The 21,158-nt window shown below is 39.8% G+C and overlaps 1 protein-coding gene across 1 annotated transcript in view; it reads right to left on the reverse strand.

The window, feature by feature from the left end:
- NDUFS4 (NADH:ubiquinone oxidoreductase subunit S4) overlaps window positions 1–21,158 on the reverse strand; it is a 78,927-nt gene that overhangs the window by 42,252 nt on the left and 15,517 nt on the right. The window contains exon 2 of the mRNA XM_019496116.2: window positions 11,717–11,795. Coding sequence (XP_019351661.1) covers window positions 11,717–11,795 — 79 coding nt within the window. The remainder of the gene's footprint in view (window positions 1–11,716; window positions 11,796–21,158) is intronic.

Raw genomic sequence — 21,158 nt, forward strand, 5'->3', positions numbered from 1 at the left:
CTAAAGGCATTCAAAGTAGGTGCTTGAACCACCTCTGGTGGCAGGCCATTCCAGACCTTGGGGGCTCAGACAGTAAAGAAGTTCTTCCTTATGTCCAGCCTGAAACTGTTTTGCAGGAGTTTATAACCGTTTGATCTCATCATCCCTTGGGGCACTCTGGTGAACAAACATTCCCCCAGGTCCGGGTGAACACCCCTTATAAACTTATAGGTGGCCATCAGGTCGCCCCTGAGCCTGTGCTTTCCCAGGTTGAAGAGTCCCATAGCTCTCAGCCTCTCATCATAACGTCTGTTTTCCTGACCTCTGATCATGCATGTGGCTCTCCTCTGGACTCTCTCAAGCTTCTCCTCATCCTTTTTGAACTGTAGAGCCCAAAACTGGACCCAGTACTCCAGCTGCGGCCTCACCAAGGCTGAGTACAAGGGGAGAATGACGTCCTGAGATTTGCTTGAGAAGCATCTATGGATGCAAGCCAGCATTCTGCTCGCTTTACTGGCTTCAGCATCACATTGAAGGTTCATGTTCATCTTGTGGTCAATCCTGACCCCCAAGTCCCTCTCGTCCGTAGTGCTAGTCAGCGTAGCACTGCTGAGCCTACAGACATGCTGCAGGTTTTTCCTCCCAAGGTGGAGGACCTTGCATTTTTTGGTGTTAACCACCATCAGGTTCTCATCCGCCCATTTACTGAGCCTGTCAAGGTCAGCCTGAATTACCCCTCGACCTCAGGTGTGGATGCTTTACCCCAAAGTTTGGTATCATCGGCGAACTTGGCCAGTCCGCTTCTAACTCCAATGTCCACATCATTAATGAAGAGGTTGAACAAAATAGGTCCAAGGACTGAGCCTTGAGGGACCCCACTGGTCACAGGGCACTATGACGATTGACTTGCGTCAACCACCACCCCCTGGGTCCGACCACGGAGCCAATTCCCCAGCCAGCGGATCATGGTGGACCCAAGGCCGCAGTTGGCCAGTTTTGCCAAAAGGTGATCGTGGGATACCAGATGGAAGGCTTTTTTTAAAGTCGAGATATAGGACATCAACCTCTTCCCCCTTGTCCAGGTGATCACCTGGTCATAAAAGGAAATGAGATTGGTCAAGCAAGACCTTCCCACAACAAACCCATGCTGGCTGTCCCTCAGGGTGTTGCCATCGGCCAGTCTGTTAAGAATGGCCTCCTTGATGATTTTTTCCTAAGACCTTCCCCAGGATAGAGGTCAGGCTGATGGGCCTGTAGTTTGCCGGATCCACTTTCCTCCCTTCTTGAAAATAGGCACCACATTGGCCTTCTTCCAATCATTGGGCACTTCACCAGAGCACCAGGAGCTCTCGAAGATCTGTACCAGGGGCTGAGCTATGATGCTAGCCAGCTCCTTGAGTACTCTGGGGTGTAAATTGTCAGGGCCAGCTGACTTGAAGGTGTCCAGACTCTCAAGCTGTTCCTTCACATGGTCAGCACTGATGGAGGGCAAGGAACCACCCTCGCTTAGGCGTCCCTGTCCCCGTAATGGGCAGGGGCATCCCATGGGACTTGTGAAAGACTGACACAGTACCCATTTAGCAAGTTGGCTTTTTCCTGGGCATCGGTCATCAGGTCTCACTTTTGGTTTAGCAGGAGTCCAATGTTGCCCTTGCCTTTCCTCCGGCTCCCCACATATCTAAAAAAGGACTTTTTATTGTCCTTGATACATGTAGCTTCCCACCGCTCACTATCCCTCCTTCCCCAGTCTGTGGCATTCAGACGCTCGCCACCCAATCCTCCCCCCCCGCATTTGGCCACTTGCCACCTCCCCCTCCCCCCTGTGGTCTGCAGCATTTGGTCGCTCACTCGCTTACCACCCCCCTCCCAGCTGGTGTGCCATGGAGTAAAAGAGGTTGGGAAATACTGCTCCAGGGTACAAGCCCTTGTAACTGATAATGCGAGGAACATAAAGCTGCATGGGAAATATTAAAGGCAAAGTATCTTCATTTAACAGCATTTGGCCGTCTTGCTCATGGGTTGAATTTTCTGGCAAAGGACATAGTAAGTGTGAATACAATGAAGACAATATTGGCAAACTGCAAAGTGATTGTGAAGGTATTCAACAATCACCATGTTGCTAATCAGACTTTGAAGAAATTACAGAAAGAGAAGCAGGGAAAGGAAAATGCACTTTTATTGCCAGGAGAAACTAGATGGGGCTCGGCAACAAAGTGTTTACATAGTCTGCTGCATACAAACAACTGTTTGTAGTGTGCTTCAATAGATGACACAGTATCCCAGATTATTCTTGTGAACACTAGTAAACAGATTCTCAACAACAATGTGTTCTGGGGTTGAGTTCAAGGAGCATTCAATTTGCTACTACCAGTTTTAGTGGCTATCAAGAAACTTGAAGGACATACACCAAGGCTTTCAAATATTCCAGAGATATTCAGACAACTGAATGAAAACCTAATTGAGCTTTTTCCTTCTTCACCTTTATCCAAAAAAATAGTAGTAGTAAAACAAATGTTTACTAAGACATCTGAGTTTTGCTCTCATCCAGTTCATCTGGCAGCAAACCTTATGGATCTGATCCTCATCACAGAGGACAACATGCATCAGAAGATGAATTATCTACTGCTCTCGATATAGTTATGGAAGTAACCAAGAATGTCCCCAACATCAACAAAATAGCTGTGATAACAGACATTGTCAAATAACGTACAAAAGAAAACCTTTGGAGCAAAGATATCATTTGGGGGGCAGCAGACAATATGTCTCCTCTCACATGGTGGAAGGGATACTGTAACCCCCAATCGTTGTCCAGGATTGCTCTAAGGATTCTAAGCATTCCACCAACAATTTCATTTCTTAAAATCTCTTACTTCTGGAGAATCAGTCAGAAGCACAATTAGTGAAGTTGCAGTGTGATGATAAGCTGCCCTTGACTATAGACTCATTGGTAAAACCATCTTTCAGTGAAAGAGAATGTGGTTCAAGTAGTTGTGAATCAGATTTGCCTCAATCTAATTCTGAAATGGAACAAATAAGTAGTGCAAGTGATTCTACATATAGTGACAGTGAAACTGGAGGTGCCACAATGACCTTAGCAGAAGAGTTAAATACTGTTGAAGTAGATGAATGGACAACCATGGCACATCATGCATAGTTCTTTGGGTGTGCTAAAAGTAGCATGTCAACAGTTTTCAATGCCTTCATTCTGTTTCTTAAAGTTAAACAAACAATGCAAGGGGAGTACATGCTATTGTGCATTGTCTTTACATTTTTACAAGTATTCCAATAAAAAATAATTTCATTTATAACAAAAATAATAATGTCCTAGAGGGACAGTGTCCTGCTCACACACCCAAGTGTAGAAGAATGCATCAAGGGAAATTTCATAAGTGCTATATGCCTGCTCCTTATGTAGGATTTTCTTGTATAGGAAGAGCTTTGGACAGGATTTGTCATTTTACCACTATAATTCATTTTTGGCATATATGCTAGATGGAAATACCCAACACTGAAAATAAATAGGGGCTCTATGAAAACTGTTTACTTACTACTCATTGCCAAAGAGGACTCCTGCCATTTAAGAATATTTGGTTGTCATCTCCCTCCATTTCAGTGCAACAGTAAGAACATATACAGGGCCTACAGAAATTCTGAAACGGAATTAGATAAGCATATTGTTCTTTTGGGATGTGAAAATACCATTTACTTCTCAAAAATCCAAAACTGCTATACAAAACAGATCTCAGAAATAAAAACTTTGACTCTATTCATTCTTGTTAACAACTGTAAGACTAAGATACAATGGCTAACTTTTTTATGCCGAACAATTTATTTAAAAATTACTGCTACACAGAGCTACAAAACTACAATGACTATTTGCATGCTTAATAACTCTTGGGAAACAAGATATGCACTAAATGCGACAACACATTCTTTCTGAAAGCTATACTGAACTACCACTATAGCTGTTTTTTTTCAAAGACTAGTATTCTTTGATGAAAAATAAAATACTATGAAACAAAACAAAACCCTCCTGTCTACCCTTCAAAGAGACATATTCTTTGACCCAGTGCTCCAGACTAAAGCCTTGAAATTTTTGCACAAGAACGCTGCATGAGGGAAATCCAGACAAAACAGACACTTGAAATGTTAGAAGGTTGTATATCCCCTATCACAGACACTCCTCTTCCATTAACCCAGCAGAGATATCACTACCATGCACCAAAAGAAAAGGATCTCTCAGAAAAAAACCCCCACAAGTTCCTCTAAAATTCCCCCTAAAATAAATAAATAAATAAATAGATGCTGAATTGCTTGTTTCGAATCCTACTGGCCATAGGCTATTTTAAACATTTTGCAAATTATAAATATCACCTGCACAAGCTTTCATTTGCATTATATTTTTATAACACTGTTTACATCTTTTTGAAAGATAAGAGAAAATTGGTTTTAAGTTATAAATAAAGATCATTTAGTGATTTATTTAGACTACCAGAATTATAGAAAGCTTTTCCTTTCTGTTGGAAAATAAACTTGTTGCCTGCAGACATTCTACACAAAGCTCTGTATCACTATCCAAGCAGCTAATCTTGCTAACACCACAACTGCTTACTCAAATAGTAATTACTTAGAAAAGCAAGTTGCAGCAAGCACTAGCAAAGTTGAATTAGTATACATAATTCTTATTCGAGAATGATTTAATTAGTAGGCATCAACATGCTTTAAGTTAGCTTTATTAAAAAACAAAACAAACAGAAAAACACAGGATAATCTGTAAATATACATATTTATGTTACATTTAGGATGGCAGCAGCCACAACTAAATTGAATAAAGGATATGCATACTTCATTTTAAATTGCTGTTTAGCTACGGATTTGCCCTGGTGAATGATTATGCCTTCTTTTCATAGAAGTTAAAGGTTTTCTCCACAGAAAAAAATACACAAAAAACTGTCAAAAACAGGCTGTTCTAGAACGCAAAAACTGTCAGCCTTGAATTGGGCTAACAACTGCACTAGTGTTAACAGCTTATGCTTAGCAGCAAGAAAATGTACATCAGTGTAAGTACCAGGGACTGTATTCATTTTTAATAACTTCAGGTTAAGCATTCAGGAGCATATACACTATAGTTTGCACGTATATCTAAGGTACTGGCAGGTTTGTTTTTCTTTACTTTGTAAATAGCTTGTTTTTTTCCCTATTTTCAGCATTTCACTTTTAATGGACCAAAACATCTAATTTTGAAAGTTAGGAAGGAAAAAAAAAAGGAAAAGGACAGAGCCATGGACATCTTGGAAGAACAATACTGTATTTCAAGAAGACAACTGACAGGCCAAGAAGAATGAAGAAGCACTTGTCTTGATTTTGGTTTGGCCATTGAACCATGAGGAGAGGTATTTTAAAGGGACTGGAGAGGATTTAGACTACAACTGTAGATCAGGTCCATGCAATGATACAGTGGTATCAAAGATTTTTATTTTTAAACTGGGAGATATCAAAACATCAAACGTGTGTGAAGGAGATTAAGAAATGGGAAAGCAGGATTAAGACATGGGAATGGATAAATTGAAAGACTTAAGTAGGAAAGCAGCCAAAGAACCCGCTGAAACCATGATAGGACACAAAAAGGGAGAGTTTTAGGAAGGGTAGGGAAGAGGAATGGTAAACTAAGGGAAAAGACCCATGTTCTGTTATATTTTGTAGGAGTGCAGGGGTTGAACATTGCCAAGCTCTTGTCTGTAGACAGAAGTGAAGGCTGGAAGAGGGGAAGATTTGAGGAGCAAATCAAACATGGTGAAAATTAACTCCTTGGCTCCTGGCTGCATCCACATCTGCCCCTATAAAAGCAGCATCTCTCAGGGATGGGGGGTGTGCTTAGAAGGGGACTGGGGCTACTGGGCTGTACCCCACCCCTCCATCTACCCTACAGGCTGCAAAGGACTCCAATGTGGGCTATATGCAACCTCTTTGCAGGCTGTAAGTCGCCAAACCCTGTGCTATGCCACTACTCAAATCAGAAACGAGTCCTATGCCACACAAATATTTGCAGCTGGAGGCTGCAGGAACAATAAACCAGATGCTTAATGCCTTCTGCTGACTGAAGTCCCCATCACACTTCCCAACTTCCCAATCATTTTGATGGAGTTTCAAGTGCTAGTTCTCTCTGCTCCCAAGGGTTCACCTTTTTAAGGAAAAGTGGCCCAGAAGTGAGCCACAAGTCTGATTCCTCCAACCTGCCAACTGCTACCAAGGTCAACTCAACCAATGGCTGCCAGCCACTCCTACCCATCTTGTTACTGATTCTGTGATTAGTGGAAATATCTTTCTTCTTCCTCATTCCCCCACCCCCCTACTTAATCCCCCCTGCCCCCACCCAGCTTGTCTTCTTTCTCTTCACTGCTGCTCATGATGCTGCATTTAAATTTGAGAAACCTGGAAATTAAAAAAACCCCTCTGATTATTCCCCAAAACGCAAAACTAGTAAAAAAACCAGTACTTGATATGAATACTCATCAACATGTGATTATGCTCACTTGTCCAAAAATAGCACCATAGTTGCATAAATAAAGAGCACCCCATATCTAAAATAAAAATCACACACCCAGATACTAACGGCAAATAAAAATTAAATATGAATATTCAAATTGAAATCCGAATTGCATTTAGCATTTTTTCTACTTCATCTTTACATACCATGATTGCATTAGAGAGATACAGACCTATTTGAAAAGATAATCAAAATATTTAGGATCATATCCTGAGAGCACCAAAATCCTTTTAGATTAGCAATTCAATTGGATCTACCTGACCCTCAAATAAATTGGACAAGTACAGTAGCTAAACCAACTGGCTTAAATGAAGAGAAGATTAAACTGTTTTATTACAGACATTACAGAGTATATTAAGATAGGAGTAGCTTTAAATAGGTACCCAAGAGAACCAGATAAAAACAAAACAGGGTGGGACAGGGGAACAAATAAACACTAAAGTACAGAATGACTACTATATATCTATTGCCTAATGCAGTAGCATGTTCAGAGAATGTCTAGCTAAATAGGCCTACTGTAGTTTCAAGAAAATTAAAGCCTATTTTTAATGCAAACTGCAATTTGCCAAGTGTCTCTTTCAATTTGATTCACCAAAATGGTCTTATACACACCCTCCAGATGTAATGTCACATTAACTTGCCCATGTAGCACAAAATTACTTTGCACTGTTTTCTGAAGTTACCCTATCTACTTACTAGATTTTTTGTTCCCTCTGAAAATAATCTGAGATTTGAAATGTACTAAAACTTGACTGCAATGTCCTTTACAGTATTCTGGTTCATGCGAGTCCAGTATATGAAAAAAATAAATTAAAATACAAATACAACAAAAAAACTCAAAACTATCCTTTGCAGGATATCTTCCACTTTTGCTTTCTGCACTGTTGCAGAACAAGGTGCTGTTTTGCCTTATGGTCTCCTCTGTTAATGGTCTTTTTCCATTGTGGGTGGGATGCTGTATACTGACACTGGAAAAAGTCCTCATCGCACAACCACTGTCCCATAGCTTCCATCACTTGCTATTATCCCAAAAACTTCACCCTTAATCTGTCCTTCATCCTCTAGGATATATAAAGGACAGGGCAGCACAGTCCAGCAAACAATGAGATTGCCTCTGTGGTGGGCAAGCTGGTGTGTCGGTAAGGATTATTGTGCAGAAGCAGCAAACTGGACATGCATCTGTTGGGATGGGTTTTTTGGATTCAGTGTTTCAGGTTCTTCAAGGACTTGAATGCACCACTGAGTTTACTGTGCCTTTATTAGGCAGGAAGTCAACAAGAACACCATGCTCCATGGCTATGGCTTAGGAGATAAAAATTAGGAAGCATTTTGTCACTGACCTTCATATTCTGGACTCTAGCAGCACTGCAATTGTTTTTGTGAACAAGTTTCACTGCTGCCATATTCTGCAGGTCATTCTGCTCAGTCATATAATGTGTATCCATGAGACAGCTGTAGACCTTTCCAACTGGACCTGAAACATTCCTGGACTCTCCTTAAGTGATCAGTCTCTGCAAAGCTTCCTGTATTTTTAATTCTGGTTTTGAGTCTCAGATACTGTTAGCATGAATTTTCTGCTTTTAAAAGGTGTAATATAAACAGTCCCGTGGTTTTCAAAGTTTAAAGTTTGCAATATTGATGTTGTGATCTTACCCACTGAAAAAAAGAGCCTACGCAGTGGTTCACATTTTTGCATTAGCTGATGCAGCACCTCTCTAGAAGTGGACAGCTACTTCCACAAAACCATACTTTGTTGGAAGCAGCTATGCCATGATAGTTGGGGAACTAATAGAAACAGACATGTTTAAAAGGCTTACACTAGCCAAACCTGATGTTGTGGACACACTGTGTTTTTAAAAATTTCAAAGGAATCACTGTAATTTAGAAGAGTAGAATTCTCTATTTCAGGCAGAGCTAAACTTTTTTTTTTCTTTTTAAAATGATGGTGGAAACTAATTTTAATCCATTAACAGTCAAATCATTTGAACCGTTACCTGATGGAGATCCCTTGCCAATAGCCTTTGCCAGCAACAGCTCTAACAGTGGGCTGGGTCTTGGAAAAAAAACTAAAACAAACAAACAAACAAACAAACAAACAAACAACAGCTTTTGCACTGCCATTTATCCAGCCCTTTGAAACTGAACTTCAGTGACAGCCAGAGGCCAATTTTGACTGGCAATTCAAGACATGATGCAAGGCCCACATTTTTTGTTTAGGTTTGTCTTGCTTTGCCCATTTTATAATATTTTTAATCTTGGTTTCAGTTGTTTCTGAGAGTTACTTTTATTAAAATTTAGCCTATGTAGGAAGTAAAAAAAAATAGTAGTCAAGGTAGGTGATTTATTTAATTTATGCATTTTAATTACCCCCTTTTTTCCTGTTGTAAAGACTTATTTACACTGCACATATGCTCTTTGTGGTATGTCTGACAAGAGACTATTTTCTGTTTACTAGGGGCACCATATACTCAGTGGAGAGGAGTTTAATGAAAAAGCTTAATGCTGTGATACTTGTTCCCCTCTGTTTCCATCAGCTGTATTTATCAGTAACATTGTATTGGATTATAAAAGCCTTCAAATACTTTTACATTGTGATCAAGTTCTGAATAATGTACACACAAATGTAAACTAGAAATAGAACTACCAGACAGTCCCAACATATACCTATTATTAAAACATATGGTCACTCAGCCACTGGCTAGCGTCAATTTGATAGGGAGTTCAAAATCTCTGAATCAGTTGTGAAAAAATGAGAATACCTGCATAGAGCTAATTCCATCCCCAGGTACTTCTTACAGTTTATCACTACTGTGCCTTATTGACATTACAAACAGATGTACAGGTATTAAGAATACCTAATAGAATTTTATACTTTAACAAACCCATGATCAAGTTAGCAAAAAGAGTACAATTTAGCTTTTACAGTCTGAATTAATAGTCTCTAGTAATGAGCCGCCAACACCTGGACCTAAAATATAAACTTTTGTAGTAAAAATGTATCAATTTTTTAAGTATAATTTTACTAAAAAATATGCACTGAAACAAGGTGGTTTCATTACCTGTAACACTGGGGTTTTGTTTTTCAAAAATAAGCATTCTGAAAAAGTTATTTTATTTCATTCTCACTTAATGCATTTTTTTCAGTTACCAAAATGCAATCATTTACATTTTCTATAGGACAGAAGCATAATGAACTTAATTCCACTCTACAGAGACTGATGTCTACAGCAGATGTTCTTGAAGCATTTCTTTATCAATCAGGTTTGTAAAAAACAAAACAAAACAAAACCCCCATTATTTCCATTTCAGTATACATCTTTTTCTGAATTTGTTCTACATTCAGCCTGTTACATAGGAATATAGTTATCAAACAACCTAAAAAAAATACGGTAATTTATTCAACCCTATTCATTTTTTTCTTTTTTTTATGTGGAACTTATAATGTTAATATAGGTCTCAAGCTCTGTATGTGCATAGAAGCGTACTGGTAAAAAACCAGAAACCATGCACAATATCACAAATAAACCACGGCATTCGGTTTGAGCTAACCACAGCGCTGGGAAGACCCAGACAAGACAAACAGTTTAACCTCTATCTAACCCGCCTAGTCACTATTTGAAAAGGAGTGCCAAACAAATATTGCATTTAACAGACGAATCAAAGACTGCATATATTAAATCCTAAAATAGGTAAGTACACAATAGTAAAACATTCACAGGAAGTACATCACTTTTTTGTAGCCAGGATAAATGCATTATGAATTATCACTATATTTAGGATTCATTTTAAATAAGTTATTTTCTACATTTGTTTTCAGAATATGGTCATTCTCAAATTTGCAAGTCTATCACAAGCTTAAATATGAAAACTCAACCCTGTACAAAAATAAAAAGAGTACAGTTTTAAGATCTAGGAACAATTATATAATAATTTTGTCATATACAAATTATAAGATATAGCAGAAAATTCTAGAATATTTGAAATTTTGGTCAGCACTTAATTAATTTTATCCATATACTGAATATTGATCCATAAGTGTCATCACATAAAGTGGTCCAAGTACCAGACAGACTAAACAAAAATTCAAAATATATCAAAATCTTACTTCGGGGTGTGTTTCGGGGGGGGGGGGGGGGGGGGGGGGGAAGGAAGGCAGGGATTGTTTTGTTTTGGAAATGAGATTCAGATACAGTCACCAAAGTACTGAACTTAACAGTGTGAAAATTTGTGGAAAATAAAAAACAAAAATATTTATTTTATATTATGCAAACTAGGGAAAACATTTTAAAAAGCTGTTAAACTATTTGCATCCATTTTTTAAAACCTGGTTCAAAATTTAGCTGTCTCAACACTTCAGTTACCATTACACATTTTAAATTTACAAGTAAAAATTCCAAGTTTTTCCTTTTATTCTCAAGAAGCTGAGATATACTGTTTCCCTGAAGGTAAGTACAACATGAACTATCTGGTATTTTGGGGGGGGGGGGGGGGGGGGGTTAAGAGATACAAGAGCCAATGAAAAACATGCTTCTGCTATGACACATTCCCACCAGAAGTTTTGGAACTTTTACAAAAATTATGCTATTTTATAATTTAAGCATACATATCAAGTTGCATCTAAAGTAACGGACCACACATTGCAGAATTTATGAGAGAAGGCTGCCAAATTTCTAATCTGCTACTGATTAGCAGAAGAATGCTATGCATTTGTTCCTAGTTGTAATCTAACCCTCATGAATATTCACAAGCTGGGTGTATGTACATAGTAACAACAACTTTGCATAGTTCTTTACACTTTATTTCTTTAACAACCTTAGGATGCAATACAGCTCATTTCAGGAAGTCTTGACAACTTTTGTGTAATTTTACTAAATAGGAAGATATCTGGAAACCAAGACCAGGACATTTGTTACAAAACTAGTTCATGATGATTCTTGACCACAGTATAATCAGAAGCAAAATAATTTAATTATTTCAGATTGTTTAATATTTGTAATTACATATTTATTTCATGTAGAGACTTAGTGTGGCTTACCAATGTTCCCATTTTAAAATGTATGAAGGATTTTTGCTTTGTAGTTTACATTAATATGGCTTTCCAAAAAGAGCATGGAATACCACACTGAATGCCTATTGTGCAGAAATAACCCTGCAGGCATTATCATGGCACTATGCAATAGAAAACCTTACCAATTTTTCATCAACTGTGATGAGTTGCGTGTCTTGAGCTTGGTCCTGTGCCAGCCACCATGTGGAAGTGCTCAGTGACCTGCAGTGCAAAACTTGAAGTTAAAAAATGATTCATGCAATGAGAAAATAGAGGCAGACAAATCTTACATAAACAAGTTACTTTAACAATATCCGTCTTGTAAAAAAATGGAAGAGGGAGAGATGAGGGCACAAAAATCCTTTTTCTCCCCAATTAGTTCTGTCTGCTGAGTTTTTGGCAGACTCCCACTTAGCAGTTCACAACAGGCTGCACTTTATGTCAGCCTACAGGCTTCTCTGTCACAGAGAGACTGCCAGTGGCAAGGACTGTACTGCTCTATATGAATGTACAGTAGCTGGTTTGTCACGAACAGACAAAAAAATACAAGGCTGCTGCAAGTATTCTAGAACTCTGATCCCTAAATGATAGCATCAGAGGAAAAAAATCTTAACTCTGTTCCTAATGGTGTAGCTATGAAGCTATAGTTCTAAAGTTCAATGCCAAGATGATAACAAATTCACTTAACTGATAATCCAGATGCAAAGATCTCATCTTTGTGAATAGCTATGCACCATGGGTATTTTGATTCATTACCCCCTTGACAGCTGATTAGAGACTTCCGAGAAAACTAGTTAACTTTTTAGCAGTTAGTAAACCTAATAATGTTAAATACAGGCAGAAGACTAAGCCCACTCCTGCTTCCACTAACTTTAATGTTAGTTCAGTAAAATTGGAAACTATGACAGCAGTTGGTCCTTTGGCCAAATAGCACAACAGCATGTGAAACCAGCCAAAGTTTCAACAGTCCTGCAGAGGGTTTACATAATTTGGAAACTTAGAAACTTCAAAACGCAAATTAACTTATGAAATTTTTGTTTATGAGGTGTCATGGCAGTCTAGCTGGGAAATTATTAGCATCTCTTTCAACACCCAATTTGCATACAATGCCATTTTTTTAAACCTATCATGCAGTACATTCTAAAGAACAGACTTTTCAGGAGCAGGACGACACTATGGTCCAGAAAAAATGGAAATAAAATTTAATCCAAAAATAGCCCCCATGTACACTTTTAGTTGGCAACAATCTGAAATGTAGTTCAACATTCAAGAGTTTTTAGTTTAAGAAGGTAAACTTGAAAATGCATGTCTTGAATACTGTTGCAGTGATCTAAAGGTCTACAGGGCTTGATAAGGCACAGTGTCAAGCTGTAGCTTTATTAATTTAACATGAAAGATTTGGGCTATGCACTCACCACTTGGGGTCAAATACCACACAGGAGAGAGGTATATATTTATTTGAGTTCTAATTTAATTCTTAATTTATTTAATAATTGTAATCATCTTTATTTATTTTAAAATGTCTTAATTTATTTGATTTATAACCCCCATCTCATCCCCAAAAAGGCTTAGAGTAGCTTACAATAAAAACAAATGATAGAAATAGAATAAAATATGAAAGTAACATAATTAATAACTCACAAAACAATACCCCAGAACTTAATCCTGCCTCCTAAAAGCCTGCCCAAATAAGGAGGCCGTATAATGCTTCTGGAAGATGTCCATGCTTGGGATCTGATGGGCCTCAAGGGAGAGGGAATTTCAAAGCTGAGGACTTACTTTTGAGAATAACCTCCCACCCCAACTTAGTATTTTCACCAAACAAACTTGCACACATGGAACTTGCAGGAAGTTGCTCTCAGCTGACTTTGGGATCATGATGGAGCATAAGGAAGGAGCTGTTCATTAGGTATGTAAGAGCTAGGCCATTTAGATATTACAAGACTTGACTTACACCATACATCACAACCAGTAACTCTGGACTGCTCCTCCATAGGCTAACCTTAAGATTTGAAGTTTATGAAGAACCTGGGAGAGTTTATATGGGCTCTTCCAGAAACTGCTCTCAAGTCAGCTCAACTAGTACTCTCTGCCTCAGTGAATGGCATAGAAGAAAACTTGAAAAGGGAAGCAGGCCCTTCATGTACTACTGCTTACCTCTTCGTTCTATGACTGTGTTGGAGGTAACCTGAAGGACAGAAGTCCCAAATCAATTTTGCCACATTTTGCAACATCAACTAAATACGTTTTCTATTTTAGAGAAAACAGTCTAATTGATATGTCTTGAGGAGGGAAAAGGTTAGGGGAGGGGAAATTCAAGATGTTAAATTACTTTAGTTTCCAACTAAAATCCAGTCCTAATTTGTTTGTGTATTTCCACAGGTCTCTGTTACCTAATGAATAACAATGCAGTTTACCTTTAACTAGCCAGTTTGCTGCCAATTAAAAAAAAATAATTTGTTTATTTTTACTTTTTCATAAAATAGGGGCCCGAGTACAAACTTTCTCAAATCATCTCACTTCATTGCATGAGATCATCTATTTCTGCCTGAACTGACAAGAGACTTTCTGTGGGAGCTCCGGAAAGACTGAGACCAATATTTCTAGGGGATGTCAGCATATACACAGATTATGATAAATCTTCTGTGTTAGCTCAAAATCTCTTAGCTATTGTGACAATTACATATGTGTCCCAGAGAGCATCTTGCTCAACACTAGCACAGCTGCCTATGTTCTGGATCTCGTTTTTGGACTGACGCAAGAGGTGGAGGGATGAAGGGATATGCCTTCGTGGATTGGCCACTGTCCATTTCTGTTTTGCCGAGTAAAGTATGCCCATCTGATAATATTTTTAAACAGTGTTTACTTGGAAACATAACTAAGCTGTATACTCCTTAGGGCCTGGACTGTATTTTCTTAAATACATGTACAGGGTCTTGCCCAATAGGGCCTGGGGTCTACAAACAGGGCCCCTAGCTGCTAACGCAGTACAAAATATAAATACATAATCTATACATTTTGGGAACCTCAGAGGCATTTGACAAAACAGCAAAATACAATAGCTTAATGAAACTTTATTTCAGGCTTTGTTGCTCCCAAATACCTTCCCTGACTTACACGCCATTGTTTTCAGCTGAACTGGAGACAAGGAAATAACAAGGAAACATGACTGGAATACTGGTGGCTGAAGTCTTGTTCCAATTTAGAACATTATTCAGGTAATACCATCGCTATGCAGGAGACAAAAGAGTATTTTTCACCTCTGCCATAGTATCTGAAAGATCCCCACCCTGAGCTGGGGCCAGGGGGCAGGAACAATCAGTAGGTTCACTGGCACTTAAAATACCTTAATTTCCCAATTGTAAGAGACAATCAACCAGATCAGACTAAAGCATCCGCCTCTCTAGTAAGCCTAGAGGAGGTCACTGCAGAGCCTATTCAGCATGATTTCAGCTGGTACTGTTCACTGAAACTCTTGGATAGCTACGGATATGTGAACTAGGATACTCAAGTGACTTCCACTTCTTTATTGGAAGGTGAAGGGAAATAAAAAAAAAAAAAAAAAGGAACAATTTTTGTCACTCTGCAGAACAGCTTCTCTTAAAAGGTTATCAGATCCCTGCTCAATAAACTATTTTGATGTTGACAACAGTCTGATTTTTGTTTGGACTTCAAATTTCAATACTGTGGATATTACATAACTTGGAATTTAGCCTAGCATAGTAGAAAGAAATCTATGGATTTATTGGTAGTGATGATCATACACCCATGAAATCTTTAAATCTGTTATTGTTTTTGATATCATTGAGCATGAAGTGTTGATGATGTACCTGTGGAGATCTATAATATAGACTAGTTACTGAACTTGCTCCATTTTTTTCTTTCTGAGAGGGGAAAAGTGTTTTCAGCTATTGTTCTTCTGTTCAAATAGTCTCACCTATGGGCCTAGAAAGCAGTAGGAATTGGAGGACAATTCTGAAACTTAATTTTACTGCACACAAAGTACTTTTGAGTAACAAAGTGAAAATAATTGTGCAATGAAGCGCTGAATTTCCAGCTGGATTAAATTTACACAAGGGAGAAAAAGAGGTAAACAATAAACAATGTCAGCTAGTAAGCGATTCCTGATAGAGACCAGTCTAAATGAACTCAATCCAATTCTAGGTGGTGAAAACATCACAAACCCCCTTTTTTTCCTGTTTTCATTAAATGCCAAGAAGAAGAATACCCACTGTTTAGACTTGCATATAAGAAGTTGTACAGTCACTTAAAACTCATGAACTAAGTAAGCATTATTCTACTTTGTTATTTTTAGTCTGTCCTAGTGAAAAATCAATCTGGAAATTAAAAAAACAAAAACTGGAATACACACTGAATATGCTCAAATTTCTTCTAAAATGCTAAGTATCTACCATTCTATTACATTCTATGAATGTTCTGTACTCACTTATTTGCCCCTTCATAGAAATAAAAAGTGTAGTATCGAATAATATTTGATTATTTGTTGCTAGATTGTGTGGAGATATTCCTCTCTGTTCTTGAGCATTTCAAAAAAAAAAAAAAAAATTCCAAAAATAATTCACTGGATTTTTCCTCTTTTTCTGGAAAGTCATCATTTTATATTGTACAGGGAAATAAATACTTTAAAAAAAAATTAAACAAACTGATTAGTAGTACAAAGCTTCTGGGGAAGTGTTGGCTTCTGGTCCCTGGCTTCCAGGGTTGTTTATGTTCAACCAGTTTATGTGTTTTTTTTCCAATGAGTAATACCAGAAACAATGAGGACAGGGAACAGGATCCAGGCCTCCAAAACTCCTAGGTGAGTGTCCTTCCTCAATAAACTGGACTAATGCTCCCTCTTGTTCATACTCTCTATCCCTACAATCATTCATTTTTTTCTACACAACAGCCCAGGTTCAGCAGGATGGGAGAAGATTGTCCCCTGGTCAAGCTTAGCCTTTAGGCTGGTAGGTTGGGCACTCTCCAATAATGTTGGCTTGAAATAGGCTGAGAAGGGCTTAAAACCTAGATATCATATCCTGGACAAATGCTCTATTAGACTATTAGATTGTATTACAAAGGTAAATCTCTTACTCTAGCCACGTTTTTCCAATTCAAGTGGCTGTGCCTGTCTCCCCAGTAAACATGCTCAGGCCATTCCTATTACATCATGTGTTAAAGCAGCATTTCCTAACCTTTTCCATACCATGGCACACTGGCCAAACATGGACCCGGGCAGGGGAGGAGAATGCATCAGCATGGGACCAGCTGGGGCACAGTTGTGATGAGAGGCGGTGGTGGCAGCACTATCTGTAGCCACGCCCCCGCTCCCCCAAGATTCCACGGCACACCTTGACATGTCCAACGTGCCGCGGCACACTGGTTGGGAAGCACTGTGTTAAAGCATTATCTGCTCTTTAAAAATGGACCGAGTCATATAGAGGACTGTCATACAGACACAGACTTTGTGAATCCCAAACAGCTTCTAGCAGAAGATAAGTGCCAAGGCACTGAACCTAGCCAAGATGACAACACCTTTGGGAACATATAATAACCAAAAACTACTGGCTCCTAAGTTTTTTGAAGGAAGGAATTAGCCAAATTTCCATAGAAACTGCACTTAAGTTTCTTTGTGAGTATTACTGTAGATTTCCAACCCGTATCCCATTCTATCAACATCTATCTTGACCTTTTGGCAGCGGCTGACTGACAAACATTCCCCGCAACTATGCGCAGCACCTCTTGCCGATTTTCATGGTTCTATCATTATGTAACTCTTGTTCTTTCTTCTCCAATTGATCTTTTGGTCTCTAGGCAAGATCATTTGCTTACCTCCTTTCTGTACTCGACTAGTAGCCCCCAGGCTCTGTTTTTTCCCCTCCCATGATTACACACACCTCTGTTTTTATCCATCTGTTGCCTCTAGAATCCGAACTCTCAAGGGCAGGAAGCAGCCTTTGTTACATTTGTTCGAGTCTAACCAAGCCCATATCCAAGATTGTGGCCTCTAGACTAAAAGAAAACAAGATTGGCAACTGGCTAAATAATTGCAAAATGCGGAATTCGTATTAAAATAATTACAGACAGCAGCTAGATGCACCAAGATTGCAATAGCCCATGAGTACTCAACCCTTTTCCATAATGAAGCCTAGATAGTCTCACGCCTTATTATTAGCCTTTTCTCCCATTTTTGCACTAGTGCAAACACTGTATAAAGTCTTAGCAACATAGTATGTGGAACCCCCCCAACCCCTCCCCCCCCAAAAAAACCATACCAAAAACCTTTTTCAGCAACAGAAGACCCATGAGTAAATAATAGACTTGTGCATGAATAGACAGACCTCTGCTATTTCTAAGCACAAGGCAAGCACAGTAGTACCTTAGAGACTAAGCTGTGATCTACAAATACTTATGGAATACTGTGTTGTTTTTGGGACCCCCACTACAGAAAGGAGTTGGGAAAATTGAAGAGTCCAGCGGAGGGCAACAAAAATGGTGAGGGGTCTGGGGGACATGACTTATAAGGAAAGACTGAGGGAACTGAGATTATTTAGTCTACGGAAGAGGAGACAGAGATGAAAGAACAAGGAGCAACAGTCTCAAGTTGCAGCAAGGGAAGTTTAGGTTGAATATTAGGAAGAATTCTCTCTCTAGGAGGGCAGTAAAACACTGGAAAAGGTTAAACAGACAGGTTGTGGAATCTCTGTCCTTGGAGGTTTTTAAGACCTGACTAGACAAAGCTTTGGCTGGGATGATCTAATTGGGGATCGGAGGGCGATGTGTAGGGGGTGCACATACACCCCCTGAGCGTGGCAATGCATCCCTTGCAAAAGGCTCTGTTGGTGGCACCTGCAGGTGGTCACCACTTGCCACCAACATTCCGGGGGGTCCGTGATCCCCGCTAGCTGCTGCTGACACTACCAGCGGCATCTGTGACTGGTCGCTGACCCTTGGCCGGTACGCACCCTCCCCCGCCCCAGCACTGGCAGCGTCTGCGGGAGCTCCCCCACTTACTGACGCTGGGCTCGTGCTGCTGGAGGCACACGTTGTTCATATTGGTGATGGTCCCGCTTTGAGCAAGGAGTCGGACTAGATGACCTCCTGAGGTCCCTTCCAACCCTAGCTTCCTATGATTCTATACCTCTCTGAACCAGTTAGTCTCTAAGGGTACCTGTAGACGTTCTGCGGAGCTGCTCCAACACGTTACAATGCATTGGAGCAGACTCGATTCAAAGTCTGCTGGAACGTGGCAACTACCATGCTCCAGTCAGCCTCCGTGTCTCATGTATTAGAGTCCTTGTGCTTCAAAATAGCAGCAAGGTGCTTGAAGGAGCTTTAGTTCAAGCACTCCCATCGCCATTTTGAAGTGTGGGACACTAATACATGAGATGCTGCGATGCATTAATTAGAGCGGCTCTCTCAGAGCCGCTCTAATGAAACTGCTCTCCCTTCCCCTGGAGCACGTGTAAATGTGCCCTAAAATGCTACACTGTCTTGCTATCTGCCTGACTTGAGACTAAGACTGCTAACTACCTCTCTATATGCACAAATACTGTATTTCTTTCCCTCAAATGTACATGGATATCATCTTTGGTCACTAAAAATTCTGGTGAAAATTCTTCAGCTCTTTAATAAAACAAACCTATTCCACACCAGAGAGCTTTTAGAAAAAATGTTAGCATGTTATCATTGCCTGGTCAGTTAACTGCTCTGCACTTAAAATATGAGACTGAAGTATCCAACTACTTCAGAATTAGTTTGCAGTTAGAAACAAAAAAAATAGAGCTATAAATTTATAAGCCTCCTTAGATTTGAACCATGTTTCAGACTCCTGCAATTTCAGATTTGACATTAATTATTTTTATTGTCCATTTTAAATGCTACTTGCTAGTAATATAGTAATAACTTCAGAATCAATCTAATCCTGGTCAAATGGCATGATAAACTTTGGTCTGAGATCTACTGCTTGTCAAGCACGTGTTAAATTAGACTGCTGGGAGTCTCAAAAGCTTAGAAAGGTAAGGTAAGTGTGCTTTCAAAGGCCTTTCTTCTTGTTATGGGTACAAGGATCCACCCCAGGCAGGACAGAGTTGTGTTTTTTTTGGGGGGGGGGGGGAGGAAAGAGTGTGGCTTGTGAGCTCTGTGGGGAGGGGGTATCAGTGGTGCACCCTGCACTACTGGCTGGGTCAGCAGAGCACAGTGTCCCTTCCCCATCCTGAGCCCTGGGATCCTGTGCTGCAGCAGCTCTGGGAAGGGCTTCCAGGATTTATCCCTCAAAGCCAGGACTGAATTCCTGGCTAAAACTGCTTCTCTGCAGCTGCAAGGGCATGGCTTCCCCACCCACTTCTTGGGGACCTTTGCCCATGTCTGCAAAAAGTGGCTTCAGCCAGAAATATGGTGTTGGCTTGGGGTGAGGGGAAGGGAGGGGGGAAGGGAAATCCTGCAAGTCTTCCAGGAGCTGCTTGAGCACAGGTTCCTGAAGCTTGGAACAGGGGAGGGAGACTCTGTGCCCAGCCAAACCAGTTGGGAATGCAGGGGGCGCTGCTGGCATCACTTCCACTCAGCAGCCCTGCTCTCCCCCAGCCCACCTGTGTCCTGCCTGCGGCTGACAGACAGAGCTCAGGGGAGGGGCTGGCTAGGAGCTCAGTTGGAGCAGCCTGAGCTGTGGCTCCCTGCAAGAGGGGGATTAGCAGGGTCCCCTTACAGCTAACTGGGATACTGGCACACTGTGACCTACCTGGACCTGGCACTGACACTGGATAAACCGGTCAAACCTAGATCGATTAAGTCTGATACTACATTGTTTCAGGTCTATTTTAGACTGGGATCTGCCATTTTTAAAGCAGTCTACATGCTCCAAACTTCTGTTTTGTTAGGGCCACAGACCAGTTTCTGACCATCTAAACTGGAAAAACTGTAATGTCTGCACCTGACTAATGATTGGAGATGCAAGAATGGAAACAGTCTTTCCAATGTACTAAACCAGTAATGAACACACTGCTAGACCTTCCTGTTAAAAATTCATAAAAATGTTTTACCATTCATTGATATTCAATTAAGGTAGACACAAATGATAAACTCAACATGTATATTTCCTACTGTTAAGGGAGTAGGGCCACTTTTCATAACTGGCCCATGTACAGCTTGCATTAATTAAGCCATGTTATAGACTAAATGGACAGCAGTGTTTCCTATACTTAATTCATTTTATTTCCTCCATTTCAGAACCATAAATAGAAGTAAAGCAATTTTTTTCACAACTATTAAGGAGGTGAAATTTACTCCTCTTGCATCATCGCAAGGAAAGGTACAAAAGCACTCAAACATTAAAACAGCATACACACTTAAATGTAGAAATATGACCTGATGTACATTATAAAAACACCTAACTCTTATTGATTATATATCCTACTAGGAACCCTTGCCTAATATATCAAGCTCCAACTTAACATTACTGGTTTACAATCTCTTAGCAACTTTGCATCTCTGCAGAATCAGACATAACCAGAAAACTTGGCTCCCATGAACACTTTCTCTCCCTCTCTATTCCACTAGTTCTGCCATCACTGCCACCCCCACTACTGA

Source organism: Alligator mississippiensis, chromosome 3 (assembly GCF_030867095.1).
Source record: "Alligator mississippiensis isolate rAllMis1 chromosome 3, rAllMis1, whole genome shotgun sequence".
Lineage (NCBI taxonomy): Eukaryota > Metazoa > Chordata > Crocodylia > Alligatoridae > Alligator > Alligator mississippiensis.